The sequence below is a fragment of the Hibiscus syriacus genome, unplaced genomic scaffold (assembly GCF_006381635.1).
Source record: "Hibiscus syriacus cultivar Baekdansim isolate YM2019G1 unplaced genomic scaffold, ASM638163v2 tig00110050_pilon, whole genome shotgun sequence".
Lineage (NCBI taxonomy): Eukaryota > Viridiplantae > Streptophyta > Magnoliopsida > Malvales > Malvaceae > Hibiscus > Hibiscus syriacus.
This window is the reverse complement of record NW_024062576.1, coordinates 1,039,946-1,052,844: the sequence shown is the minus strand read 5'-3', so window position 1 is coordinate 1,052,844 and position 12,899 is coordinate 1,039,946. Positions and strand designations below refer to the sequence as shown.

Genomic DNA, 12,899 nt, shown 5'->3' with positions numbered 1-12,899 from the left:
GACAATATTGGTACCATGTTTAAAACAAAAACATCGAATATAAAATTTTATCGATACCCGGTGTAGTATCGATACCACAACTAGAGAAATATCGATACCTTATAGGGGATACCGATACCAAACAACATCAAATTTAATTTTGGTATCGATACCATATGGGGGTATCGATACCATAGTATAGAAGTATATGTATTGTGCTTGTAGTATCGATATTGCTTGAGTTTGGAAAATTGATACTTGTAGTGTAATTTAGTTTAAATTGGTATAAATCCTTTTCGAGTAATTTAACTCCCAATATTTATTAGATTATATTCGTGTAGATTTCGAGCACAAGCAAATTACGGAATAACCATCGAGTTAGGATTCGATCCAAAGAAATAAAGTCATAGAAGTAGTTGATATCAAGGTCAGTGCATACTATAGGTGTAGTGCAATGAAAATAAGACTTATGATAAGTCTATTTCTTGTGATAGTATTAATAATTCAATAGTTATGAACATGCATACATGATGATTATTATAAAAATATGCATGAGATACACATGTTTGTATGATCTGATATATGATATTTGATTCATGTGAATATACTGGCAACACATGTTATATGATATGAAATAGATGGTTACACATATATGTGATATGTGACAGAAGACAGAAAACATGTGATCTAAGAGAATTGATATGAATATAGTGCCCATGTTATATGATAGGAGATCTATAGGTATAATTGGCATGTCAAGAGTCGAGGGTTACCTATGTCCTTCGGAACATATGGACAGGTACCTATGTTCTTCGGAACATATGGATAGGTCCTTTGGGACACATATCTCATATGCCACTCAGTGGATTTTTATACGAGATGTGGTGACATCATAAGTGTGCACAACCTCAAAGTACTCGTATACTTTGAGTTCTCAGGAATGTACATGGGCTTATAAAAGATGTAAAGAGTATGCACATGTTTGCATGTTAACATGTTATTATTGTTTATATTGATTTATATATGGCATCGTGGATTTATGAAAAGCATAATTGTCATTAGATAATTGATTGCATGTTCATATTTATAGAAATTCCTTATTATATGTTTATGCCTCAATAAGCCTATGACTTAGCGTAGTATAAGTGTTTGACAGGTAGGTACAGGAAAACAAGAGGACCAGTCTTAGGATCAGCATCGCATCATATCTCCACTTGAAGATCAGATTAGAAGTACTTTGTACATTATATTTTGGTTATATAATAGATGTGTTGGCATGTAAATAAAGTCGTAAAATACGTATGCTCTGATCAATTTTGTAACGTTTGAACTTAATTATGTAAAATACAAATTTCATGTTAATGAAAGTTGAAATTTCCTATAGTTTTTATAAGTATATATATGTTTTGAAAAGTCAATGTGGCACCTTGGATTCGTATCCGAGTCTGGTACGGGTTAGAGGTGTTATAATCAATATTTTTTAACATTTGAATTTTTAAATATTATTTTAATTATTCCTCTTTAACAATAATTACTCATTTAAAATTTAAAAATAAAATAATTTAAATGATATATTATTCTTTTAACAGTTAAAAAATAAAAAAATATATATCATAAATAAATTTTAAAAAATATTATCATTACATTCTAAATATATCAATTTAAATTATAATAAAAATATAAAAAAGCAAATAAAAGATATAACTATTATAAAAATATATTTTTTATAATAATTCACTATTAATATTTTAATATGTAAGCCATAAATTTTATTTACTTTTAAGAAATTAAAATAAGTTATTTAATAATAAAATATATTTTAAGGATTATAGTATTAAATTATTAAACTAAAATGTAAGTATGTAATTAATAAAAAAAATTGGATTTCAAAATTCTTTTCAAGGGTAAGAGTAAAATTATAAGTTCATTTCTAAACGTAAAGTTGAAAATAAAAATGAAAACGATAGAAATGATAGTTTTGCAGTTGGTTTAAAACTATTGTTTCCATCTTTTTTTATTTTTTTATTTTATCTGTTTGACTTTGATTTTGTGGTCAAAATAAACTTTTTAGCTAAAAGTATTTTTAGACAGCATTACCAAATGCAATTCCTATTCTATTTAGAGGGAAAGAGAGAAAAAAAAAACTCTAGAGGAATACTCTTAATAATTACTCATAACCTAAGAGAATAAAAAAGAATATGTGTCCAATATTTAAAATTTAATTAATGTATTTAAAATATTTCTTGTATAATGTTATTATCGGTCTAAATCAGTAACAACATTAGTTGGCGTCAATTTTTCTTTTAACGTTATTCAATTGCAATTGGCTAAATTATATGAAATTAAAGTATAAAAAATACAAATTTCTTTTAACTAGACATTGTTTGGACTTGAACGATATTATTTGTTTTTAACATTGGGCTCTTGGAGGTTTGTGTTATGTTGGTCACACTGGGCCATGAAAGCATAAAAAAGTTAAGCCCGCAATAGTTTGAAAATGGGCCTAGGTGGTTAACCGAGCTTCGGCTGTCCTGATCGGAGCAATGGCTTTCTTTGGTGAAGTGACAAATTGATTCGAAACCCAGAAGGAATAAAAGAAAAAGGAAGTCCATAGCGGGGAAGAAGAGGAGAAAATTGAAGAATGGGAGTTGATTATTACAAGATTCTCCAGGTCGATCGGAATGCAAAAGATGAAGATTTGAAGAAAGCGTATCGCAAACTGGCTATGAAGTGGCATCCCGATAAGAATCCCAATAACAAGAAAGAAGCTGAAGCCAAATTTAAGCAGATCTCGGAAGCTTACGATGTAAAAAAGTTACTTTTTATTTAAACTTTTGTTTCCTTCTTATTTCTCGCTTTATTTTGGTTAAACGAATTAAAATTTTCGATCAATTTTAGGTTTTGAGTGATCCCCAAAAGCGTGCAGTTTATGATCAGTATGGAGAAGAAGGGCTAAAAGGCCAGGTGCCCCCACCCGGGGAGGGGGGTTTTCCGGGCGGGGCAGATGGGGGTCCGACGACGTTCCGGTTCAACACTCGGAGCCCCGACGATATTTTCTCGGAGTTTTTCGGGTTTTCGAGTCCGTTTGGGGATATTGGTGGGTCACGTGCTGGGGCGTCAGGATTCCCCAGGGGCATGTTTGGGGAAGATATATTCCGGTCATTTAGGGGTGGACATGGACATGTACATGGAGATGCTTCAATTCCCCGAAAAGGTCCCCCAATTGAACGAACATTGCCTTGCAGCTTGGAGGATTTGTATAAAGGGACTACCAAGAAGATGAAGATTCTAGGGATGTTTCTGATCCTAGCGGGTAACCCCTTTCTTTATGGATTAGAGCTTTTCTTTTTCAAGTTAATTAATTGGGTGATGCTTAGGTTTTTTCGTGGATACTAAATTTTCAGCCGGGTTCATTCCGTAGAGCAAAATTCAATTTGTATTAACTTTGAATGTGGCTTGTGATTAGTGAAAACATAAGTGATCGAATGGCATGGAAAGTTTTTAGGCATAACAGAAGAAAAAGTTGACATTTACAAGGTGCTTGCATATGAGCCAAGGTTGCAAAGGACATTTACAGAAGTTGTCAAGTTTGACTTTTTTCCTGCTAAAAGTAACTTTATTACTTGTTAGGATGAAGGGACTTTAATCATTTGAAATGACTGGATGTTTCTTTAATAATAGCCACTTTTGCATGCCAGTTTAGAGCTTAAAAGATATTCTATGTTTTGGTCATCATGATTGTTTCCTGCTATATTGGTGCTCCCTCCTCGCCATTTTGCTTCGGTTCTATCAGATCATCTATAGACCGGTAGTCTCTTTGATAAAAAACGTAGTCTCTTTGATAAAAAACCTGATGGAATTTCCTAGCCAACAAATGTATATAAGTTTTATTTACCATGTGAATTAAACTTTGTAAGTCTGAATCTTTGCATGTTACTGGGTGCTAATTGTTTTAAAACAGTGAGACTTACAACTTTCTCCTGAGCAGTGTTGTCAAGGTGTGCACCTAGATATGCCTATGCCATTATTCAACATAAGCGCCTCAGACCCGTTCAGGCCAGGCCCATTTGTTCAAGCTCACACCTTTCCTGATTGAATCTCTCTTCAATTTCTTTTATTTTCCCCTTTTTTACATTTGATGTCTTTACTAGTAAGAAAAAGATAATATAGAACTCTCTAGTAATATTTAAGCATTCAACAGGAAATATTGACCATGAGGAATTAAAGGAAATAGTGCAAATTAACCAATAAAAAATTGCATGTTCTGTAGATGAGCTCGACAACAGTTTAGAGTTTATTAAGTTTGATATATATTACAAAAATTTGCACACATGCATATTGCACCTCATTCAGCGTAGCGCACTTTTTTGTGCCTACAGCAATATAAGGGTTTAACCACTTAGTGTGAGCCTTGCTCCCTTGACAACATTGCTCCTAGGTATTTTATTATAAGACTCAATTGGTCAAACTATAATGGTTGAAGTTCCAATTTTTAACCATATTTATTTAGTAATAATGCCATTGTTTCAGGAAACTTTTGATTTTTTTCCCACCTACTTTAAAACTCTGATTTTGTTTCCTGTTACAGGAGATCTACTACAGTGGAAGAAATTCTCACTATTGAAATTAAGCCAGGGTGGAAAAAAGGTACAAAAATCACTTTTCCAGAAAAGGGAATGAGCAGCGAGGGGTTATTCCTTCCGACCTTGTTTTTATCATTGATGAGAAGCCTCACAGTCTGTTCAAGAGGGATGGAAATGACCTTATTGTTACTCAGAAGATCTCTCTAGTTGAAGCCCTAACTGGATATACAGTGCAGCTGACAACCCTAGATGGACGGAATCTGACTGTCCCCATTAACAACATCATCAGTCCGACCTATGAGGAAGTTGTTAAAGGGGAGGGTATGCCCATCCCCAAGGAACCTTCCAAGAAAGGAAATTTGAAAATCAAATTCAACATCAAGTTCCCCACAAAGCTTACACCGGAACAGAAAACTGGCCTGAAACGATTAATATCGTCTCCCTAATAATCAGTGGTAGCCCTCACCACCATCAGCCAATTTGTGTGAGTTTAAGCTTGGTTTACTTTTATTACGGAGAAGGAAGTTCATGAGTTCTGAACTGGGATATCATAACAGTTATCTAGGTGTTGGTAAATTATTACGCACGTTTTCTGTTGGTGTCTTTTCCCTTTAAATCTTGCTGTTAAGTGGCCCTTGCATAATTTGGCTTAAATCTTCCTCATTTCACTTTTGGCAAGCCCTTTGGTCATTTGTTGATTGTAATTTACCACTCTTTTGTTATGGAAAAAGTGGATTAGAGTGGTAAGAAGCAATAAGTTATACATTACAGTTGAAACCTGGTCGAGGGTGAATCGTGTTTCACTGCAGAGTAAGCGTGTAAAGTGAATGATGGAAAGAGTTGAATGGTTTATCCTCCTCTTTCAGCTGATGCTGGAATTTCAGGTGCAACATATGCTAAATAGCAATATCAATTAAATGGGAAAGCATGCATGATGTCATAGCCTTGACATCTCTGTTTTGAGTTTGGGGACGTGTGTGCATATATCACGGGTTCAAATTGCCTTCAATGGACCACCATCTTTAAGGGAGGCTTTGTTTTGTTTGTGATGTTATTTTAAATAAAACAATCACTATGGTAAACCTATAAGCTAAACACGCAAACAGTGAATGTCACACCAGCGAATTAGTCGACTTTCGTAATTAAATTAAATTGAATAAAGTTTAAATTACTAGAAAATTCAGCGTCCTAGTCAATATCTACAATCTTCTTGTTAATGTTAGATAGTAAGTAATTCTCTTTCCTTTTCTGGAACATGGAGATCCTCGCCATAAGAGTTCAAACAAGGAACCCAACTTTGAGTTTGATTTAAATAAATAATTTGGATTATGGGAGACCTCTGTGAAATGCAACAGCTAAAAGACATATTAAGGCACCCATTAATCCTAATATCCTACCAATCTATTCATTGTGCTTATCGCTACTTTCATATATACTATTTTGGTTCCCAACTGTTTTCTTGTCTCCCTCCATTGTCTCCACAATGCGTCGTCCAAGTCGTGCTGATGGCTTCGCCAAGGAACGCCTGAGATGGACTCAAGAGCTCCACGATCGATTCGAAGAAGCTGTTAACCAGCTAGGAGGTCCAGATAGTAAGTCCTTTTAGCTATGCCTTCTCTTTGGTTTTATGGTGTATGATGTTTATGTGAGTTGTTCTTTTCAGGGGCGACGCCTAAGGGAATTCTCAAAGCTATGGGCGTTGATGGGCTTACCATTTACCATGTCAAAAGTCACTTGCAGAAATACAGGATGTTAAAGTTTGTTCCAGAAACAAATACTAGTACGTTCAATGAACCTTAGTCTCTCTCTCACTAACATTGATGCTAGGAAAAGAAGCAACTAATCCATAGAAATTTGATATCATGTTGTATTTTTTAACCGCAGAATGCAAGTTTGAGAGGAGAAGTATTTCAGAAATACTGCCTAATTTTGGTACAACATCGTGAGTTATTGTTTCTTATTCTGTGGAATCCTTAAATATTTGTATCAGTATTCGAATATATTCACTCTAATTATTTGCTTGTCCTGTCCTTGCATTGATTAAAGAGCTGCACAGCTTAATGAAGCATTGTTATTGCATATGGAAGCACAAAGAAAACTAGGGGATGATAAACTCGAGGTATTATTTGCCTATCACCATGCATAAGATCAAACCTTTTAGATTACCCTCTTCGTTTAACAATTTCTTAATTTATATCTCTAGGTCCGAAGGAATTTGAAGATCAAGATTGAAGCACAGACGAGATATTTCAAGAGAATTTCAGGAGGGGACCATAGGAACCGAGTCACCCCAACAAAAGCTACCAAATTGTCGCCTCCCATATCATTGCCATCGTTATGTGAGGAGTCTGAGTCCAACATAAAGGATTCCGAGGTCGATTCCGAGGCCGGAATAGTGGAAGATAACTCGGCATCATCATCGTCGGTATACGCATTTGCATCGACATTCCACCCAGATGCCTATGAATGCAATGACCCAAACATGCAAGAAAGACTTTCCTACACTGCTAATGATATCATCGTCTTTCCATGGAATAACCCGGCTTGCTCATCACCCTTGGTGCCCAGCTTTATGTGAATCATGCCACAGGCTTGCATTGCATAGACAATATAAATTTGTATAATAAATCAATGATCATATCATGTATAGCATCACAGAGATGCTGCTTCATTATTAGGTAATAAGGGGGTGATGTGATATGTGTAGAGCATATATTTGCTCATATATGGTGTTTTGAATAAGGAATAATATTGAATATAGTACATGGAATTCTACTTGAAGTGTTTCGAAATCTATGTAGTGACCCTTGAAGGCTCCGTATGCCAGTATATTAGCTGCAGATTCCTTAGTAATCCTTTCCACAAGCGTGAATAAAAAATGCTCGGAAGCAACATAAGGCTCAACTTCGGATCAGAAAATCTTCATTCGAAAGAGGGTATATTATTTATGTGTAAAATTTAAGGTTTGAATAATAAAATTGTAATTTGTATTCTATTTCATGAGACCTTTGGAAGGGTGTAAAATATACTTAAAATGAATAAGTAAGAAATATGAAATTGATGATCAAAGTAATTAAAACATGAAACTCATTCTTTTTTGCACCTCTATTAAACTGTACCATAAACTATTATTTAATTTCAAGTGAGGTGATAACTGCCTCACGCTGTTTTATTACATAAAATAAAGTTTTTGAGAACGGAGATTATATATTGGCTTTCAAGGATTCAATTTGTTTTTTTCCACAAGGACCGTTCATCCTAATGTAAAGCCTATACTCATCGTATGTCATCGGATTATACAGCGCCGGCTGATCTTCATTCACCAGCTCCTCTGCCGGCTGGATGGGAATATCACTCTTAGGGTTGTAGAAGAAAGCTAGTGAGACTCGATCTTTTTCTGAGTTCACGATCACACGATGCTCGACACTCTTGTAAATTGCATTGCTGAGTACCTAAACAAGCATCATCAAACACTCATGATCAGCAAATTTAATCATTACGAAATTAACATAGGACATTGAAATTGTATGACTTCATACCTGAATCTGATCTCCAACATTGATAATGAAAGCATTGGGGACAGGCTTCACCGTAATCCACTTCCCGTTGTTAAGAACTTGGAGTCCGGCTACATCGTGATCGGGTAGGAGAACGGTGATGCCACCCGGGTCCGAGTGCGAGGAAAGACCTAGAGTGAGTTCAGGTTGAGGGCACTTGGGATAGAAATTGACCCTTAAGCAGGCCCCAACTTCATCTCCTCCAATTGCATTTTGTAGGTAGTCTTCTTTTAGTTCAAGGCTAATAGACATAGCCTTAAGCAGCCTTTCACATAGCTTTGTAACTTGGGCACCATAATCTTCAACCAGTTCCCTGAGTATTCATATTCAAATCTCATTATTCGTATTAATTATCACGTGTCGTCGGATTCTCTCGTATTTATTACGAGTTTAAATTCGGATTTATTTAGGTTTTACACTGATTTAGTCCTTAACCAAAAATGTTACATACACATGTTTAGAAGTTAAAGGCTCCATTAACTGATCTCTACTGAATGCAACCATAGCTGAATATGGAAAATTTATTTCATTTGGCCTAACGGGTATAATTGTATATCTCAAAGCAAAAAAAAGAATATCAATGTTGATTAAAACTAAGCTGATCAATCAATACGAGAATGCTTGAATCTAAGCTTCGTTGTCGGTTGATTAAATCTAAGAAAACAACATAAAACGTACGTAAAACATGATAGTAGACGAGTTTTTAAGACGGTGGCACGCACCTGCATGATGTCGGCTGTGCAGGCCACTTGCTTTGATTCCTGACTGTAACCGGCAAGTAGTTGAGAAAAAAGTAATCGCACCAGTCAAGTTTCGCTCCTTTCTCGACTCCCAACCGGCTACCGTACCCTTCGTAGGTGCTCGGTGAGTTGGCGTACAGTTGCTTCACTTCGAGCGGCGAGTCGAAGAACTCACGCCACGCATCGCTGGTGCGTTTCATAAGCTCGTCACTAACCCCATGGTTCACCGCCTGGAAGAAACCCCAGTCCTTGCACGCGCTAGAGATGCGTCTCAAGGTATCGTCGTGAAGGGCGCGGTCTTTGCCGAACAGGTTCCTGAGATCAACGAAGGGAATGTCGACGTGTTCATCGGAACCAGGTTTCAGATCAGGCCTGTCGTTTATAGGCTTAATATATCGTTCCGGAACGGTACGTATGCCATTCTCAGACAGAGACTGAACTCGAACCACTGGCTCAGGCCAACTGAGGAGGAGACGGTTCATTGTTGAATTGTATAATATTTCAGGGGTTTCTTTCTTCTAATAAACCCAGAAAGAAAGAAAGAAAGAAAGAAAGAAAAATGCAAAATTTAGATGAAGAAAACAAAGAGAAGTTGAGAGATGGTGAAAAGATTAGAGTGAGTGAAGGGGTTTATATAAGGATTGGGATTTAAGGATGCAATCATGAGAAGTGGGAAATTAAGAAAATAAACTTTGGTGAGTTACCATTACACAAAGCACTAAAATTTTATCATCAGTGAACTGATGGGGAGGGACGAGCAGGTTTTTTTTTTTTTTTTAAATTACCTTTTTCGTCCTACGAATTGGAATTAATAATATTCGATGCTTTTTCCTTCTAAGAAGCAATATATATTTATATATACGCATATACCATCTCATGTGAGTAGCCTGAAGACAGTATTTGTATAAAAAATAGCTGTGTACAAATTAAAGACAAGTTTGCTTTTGACTCTGCTAGTGGGAACCAAACAAAATTAGATGGTTTTAGGGGGTTTTTTTTTAATAACTTTTTATGCACGTGTTTTGTTTGTTCAGTTCAGCACCATTTTAGTTTCAGGGTAAATTACTGAAATAATCATTTTCATTTTATGAGTGTTCACTTGTGACTAATGAATTTTAAAAGAGAATGTTATAGTCACTCACGTTCTCCGTTTTGGTATCTTGGAAGTTAGATGTTTGATGATGCGATATATTAGTAAAATGGGTTAATTTTTAATTTGACCCCTAATCTTTAGATAATAATATTAATTTGACTCTTGAAATTTAGATAAAATATCAATTTAACCTTTAAATCTAACCAAAGCCTCCCACTCGACGATCACCATTAGTCATAAGCCAAAAAGGAGTACACGTAATTTTACGATCCAATTATCATTTGTGATACCAGCGGATGGTGGCCAACAGTGAGCAGCGATAAATGGTGGAGGACTTTGGTTGAATTCAATGATTAAATTGATATTTTATCTAAAGGTCAAGTGTTAAATTGATATTTTGTCAAAAGTTTAGAGGTCAAGTCAATATTTGTTTTAAATTTAACAATCAAATTAAAAATTAACTACTTTTACTAATGTGTCACATCATCTGATAACATTTAATGTCCATATGACTAAAATATTATATATCAATAACATAAGTGACTAAAATAATATATTTTCTCAATTTAATAACCAAAAGTGAACATTTCAATAAATTTATCCTTTTTGTTATTATTTAGAATTAGGAAGTTGAAACTTATAACATAATTTGGATTTTTGTTTGGGTCCCCCCTCTTTTGGACGTATTTGGGATTCATAAATCTTAAAACTGAAATATCATATGCATGAATAAAAAATTACTTTTCCATATATAGATAAACTTTGTATGCATGGAAAGGAGTTACTTTTCCATATATATCCTCAATTACAACTTTATTTTAAATTTGTCTTTAAACTTTTGAATATTTTATTTCCATCCCCAAAATATGATCTCATTTTAAATTTGTCCTTAAATTTGTGAACATTCTAATTTTCTTGACTGGTAAAGTGATCAATAAATTTCATCCCTAAACTATGACCATCTTTCTAAATTGGTTCCCAAACTTTTAAATATTTCATTCTCAAATTCATCTAAACATGTAATTAGTTTCAACCATAGTTTAACCTAAAGTTTTTTTTAACATATAACTTGGTCTAACGAGTTTATTAATGAGGGATGTGATTAGTATATATGTATAGTTTGGAATGAAATTGGAATGTTAAAAAAGTTTGGGAACCGATTTAGAATGAAGATCATTGTTTAGGGATGAAATTGAAATATCAAAAGTTTAAGAACTAATTTAGAATGATAGTCATAGTTTAGGGATAAAATTAAAACATTCAAAAATTTAATGACTAATATAAAATGAAAGTTGTAATTAGAGGATATATAATATAATTAACCAACATGAAAAGTAAAAAAAATGGTAAATATATAAGGCATAATATAATAAAAATAGCCCCCAATAATTGTATTAATAGTCATTTTATCCTCTGATTAATTTTTGGAGAGTTTAGCTTTTTAACATTTCATTTTCCCCCCCTCAAAATAGACCCTAACGAATAAAAGTTGTTGATGTGAACTTTTTTACATATGTTACGTCATCAATTTAGATAATTTAATATATAATGTCATTATTTTAATGATGTGATATATATTATTTTATTATTTAAATATATATATATATATATCAAATCAATAATACATGTCCATGATTAATCAATTAATAATATTTATTTAATATGAATTATTTTAATTAAAATTTAAAATGTTAAAAGTTAAAATACCAAAAAATAAAAAGATAAAATGATCATTTGTATAAATATATAACAAAAGATGACTAAGCTCGGGGGACCAGTGACTGGCGCGATAGACAAAAAGAAGTTGCAATTAGGAGAGTTTTACTTCAACAATTAATCGAAAATGAGTGGAACACATCAGCGTAATCAGTGAAAATCCATGCTATAAATAGGAAGCGATTGGCTAATAATGGAACCATCTTGTAGTTCCCACGTGATATTTATGCGTTTGCAGCGAAGAGATTTGGCTCATAATTAGCCAAAAACAATATCAAAACTGGTGATGATTTGATTGTTTGTCCGGGTGATTAAAAAAATATCTTAAACATTTGCAAATGGATGAGTCAAATTCAGCACCAATTGTTAAACACTTCGTTCTTCAATGGAGAACATGATGGATTTGGCATATTAGCATGCAACCACATATCCCATTGTCAAATATTAGCTTGCTTATTTGAACTAAAAGTTTGAAAAGTCTGCGCCTCCATTCTCATCTATCCAAATGAAAACAAAATATTGTATAATTTTTTTTAATAGAATGAATTATTATAAGATAATATCTTTTTATATTTTTTTTTAATTATTGGTAACGTGTAACTGGGACAGATGCAAGGATTAATGTCAGGGGTCAAAGGGTGCGAACTTAAAAAAATTGTATTAAAAATTTAAAGGGTGCAAAATTATAAAATCTTAGGGGGTGTGAAATTAGATAATTCATATGAAATGCAAGGAAAATACCTAAAATATAAGAGAATTTGAAATTTCTGAGGGTACAACCACACCCTCCTCGGTCCATCCACGCGCACAAACACATTGCATACACAACTGGTTGAACCCATGGTCTCAAAGAAGAATAACACTCTTTTTAATCATTGTTTAAATTTTTATATTATTAGTAAATTAGATTTTCATAATTAAATTTAAATTTTATAATAATGTTTTATGTTGACCTTTTTATTTGTAAAGGGTATCATGGTTAGCGGTGTCTTCGTATTCATGCGGTAGGTTTTTTCATTACTCTTCTTCTTGATTTTTGGTTTTATGTGATTTCTTGGTTGTTTTCTTTCTTGATGCATGGTTTCTTTGGTAGTTTGTATACTACATTCCGCTAACTATCGGAAATAGGTATCAGCTTGAGTTTGCCTGAACATGAATGTACTAATTTCTCTGTTTGCCACAAGTCTATTGCACAGACTAGATATTCCACTATCACTCGGTTCCTGATCTC

At 33.9% G+C, this 12,899-nt stretch overlaps 3 protein-coding genes across 3 annotated transcripts; 2 read left to right on the top strand and 1 right to left on the bottom strand.

Annotated features, from left to right (window-relative positions):
- The first annotated feature begins 2,544 nt into the window (after positions 1–2,544).
- LOC120214069 (dnaJ homolog subfamily B member 13-like) lies at positions 2,545–5,165 on the top strand. Its single transcript, XM_039212066.1, is given in 5 exon segments — positions 2,545–2,785; positions 2,878–3,262; positions 3,265–3,292; positions 4,568–4,641; positions 4,644–5,165. Coding segments are annotated over 5 exon segments (1,017 nt in total). The 5' UTR covers positions 2,545–2,620; the 3' UTR covers positions 5,009–5,165.
- Positions 5,166–5,938: 773 nt separating this feature from the next.
- LOC120214070 (myb family transcription factor PHL7-like) lies at positions 5,939–7,273 on the top strand. The gene is made up of 5 exons (XM_039212067.1): positions 5,939–6,154; positions 6,226–6,342; positions 6,447–6,504; positions 6,609–6,681; positions 6,766–7,273. The coding sequence occupies exons 1-5, from the start codon at positions 6,046–6,048 to the stop codon at positions 7,138–7,140; spliced, it is 732 nt and encodes a 243-aa protein (XP_039067998.1). The 5' UTR covers positions 5,939–6,045; the 3' UTR covers positions 7,141–7,273.
- A 359-nt stretch (positions 7,274–7,632) lies between these two features.
- Positions 7,633–9,460, bottom strand: LOC120214067 (probable 2-oxoglutarate-dependent dioxygenase ANS). The gene is made up of 3 exons (XM_039212065.1): positions 8,842–9,460; positions 8,102–8,432; positions 7,633–8,014 (listed from the first exon to the last, which is right to left on the bottom strand). The coding sequence occupies exons 1-3, from the start codon at positions 9,339–9,341 to the stop codon at positions 7,766–7,768; spliced, it is 1,080 nt and encodes a 359-aa protein (XP_039067996.1). The 5' UTR covers positions 9,342–9,460; the 3' UTR covers positions 7,633–7,765.
- Between the last annotated feature and the right edge of the window lie 3,439 nt (positions 9,461–12,899).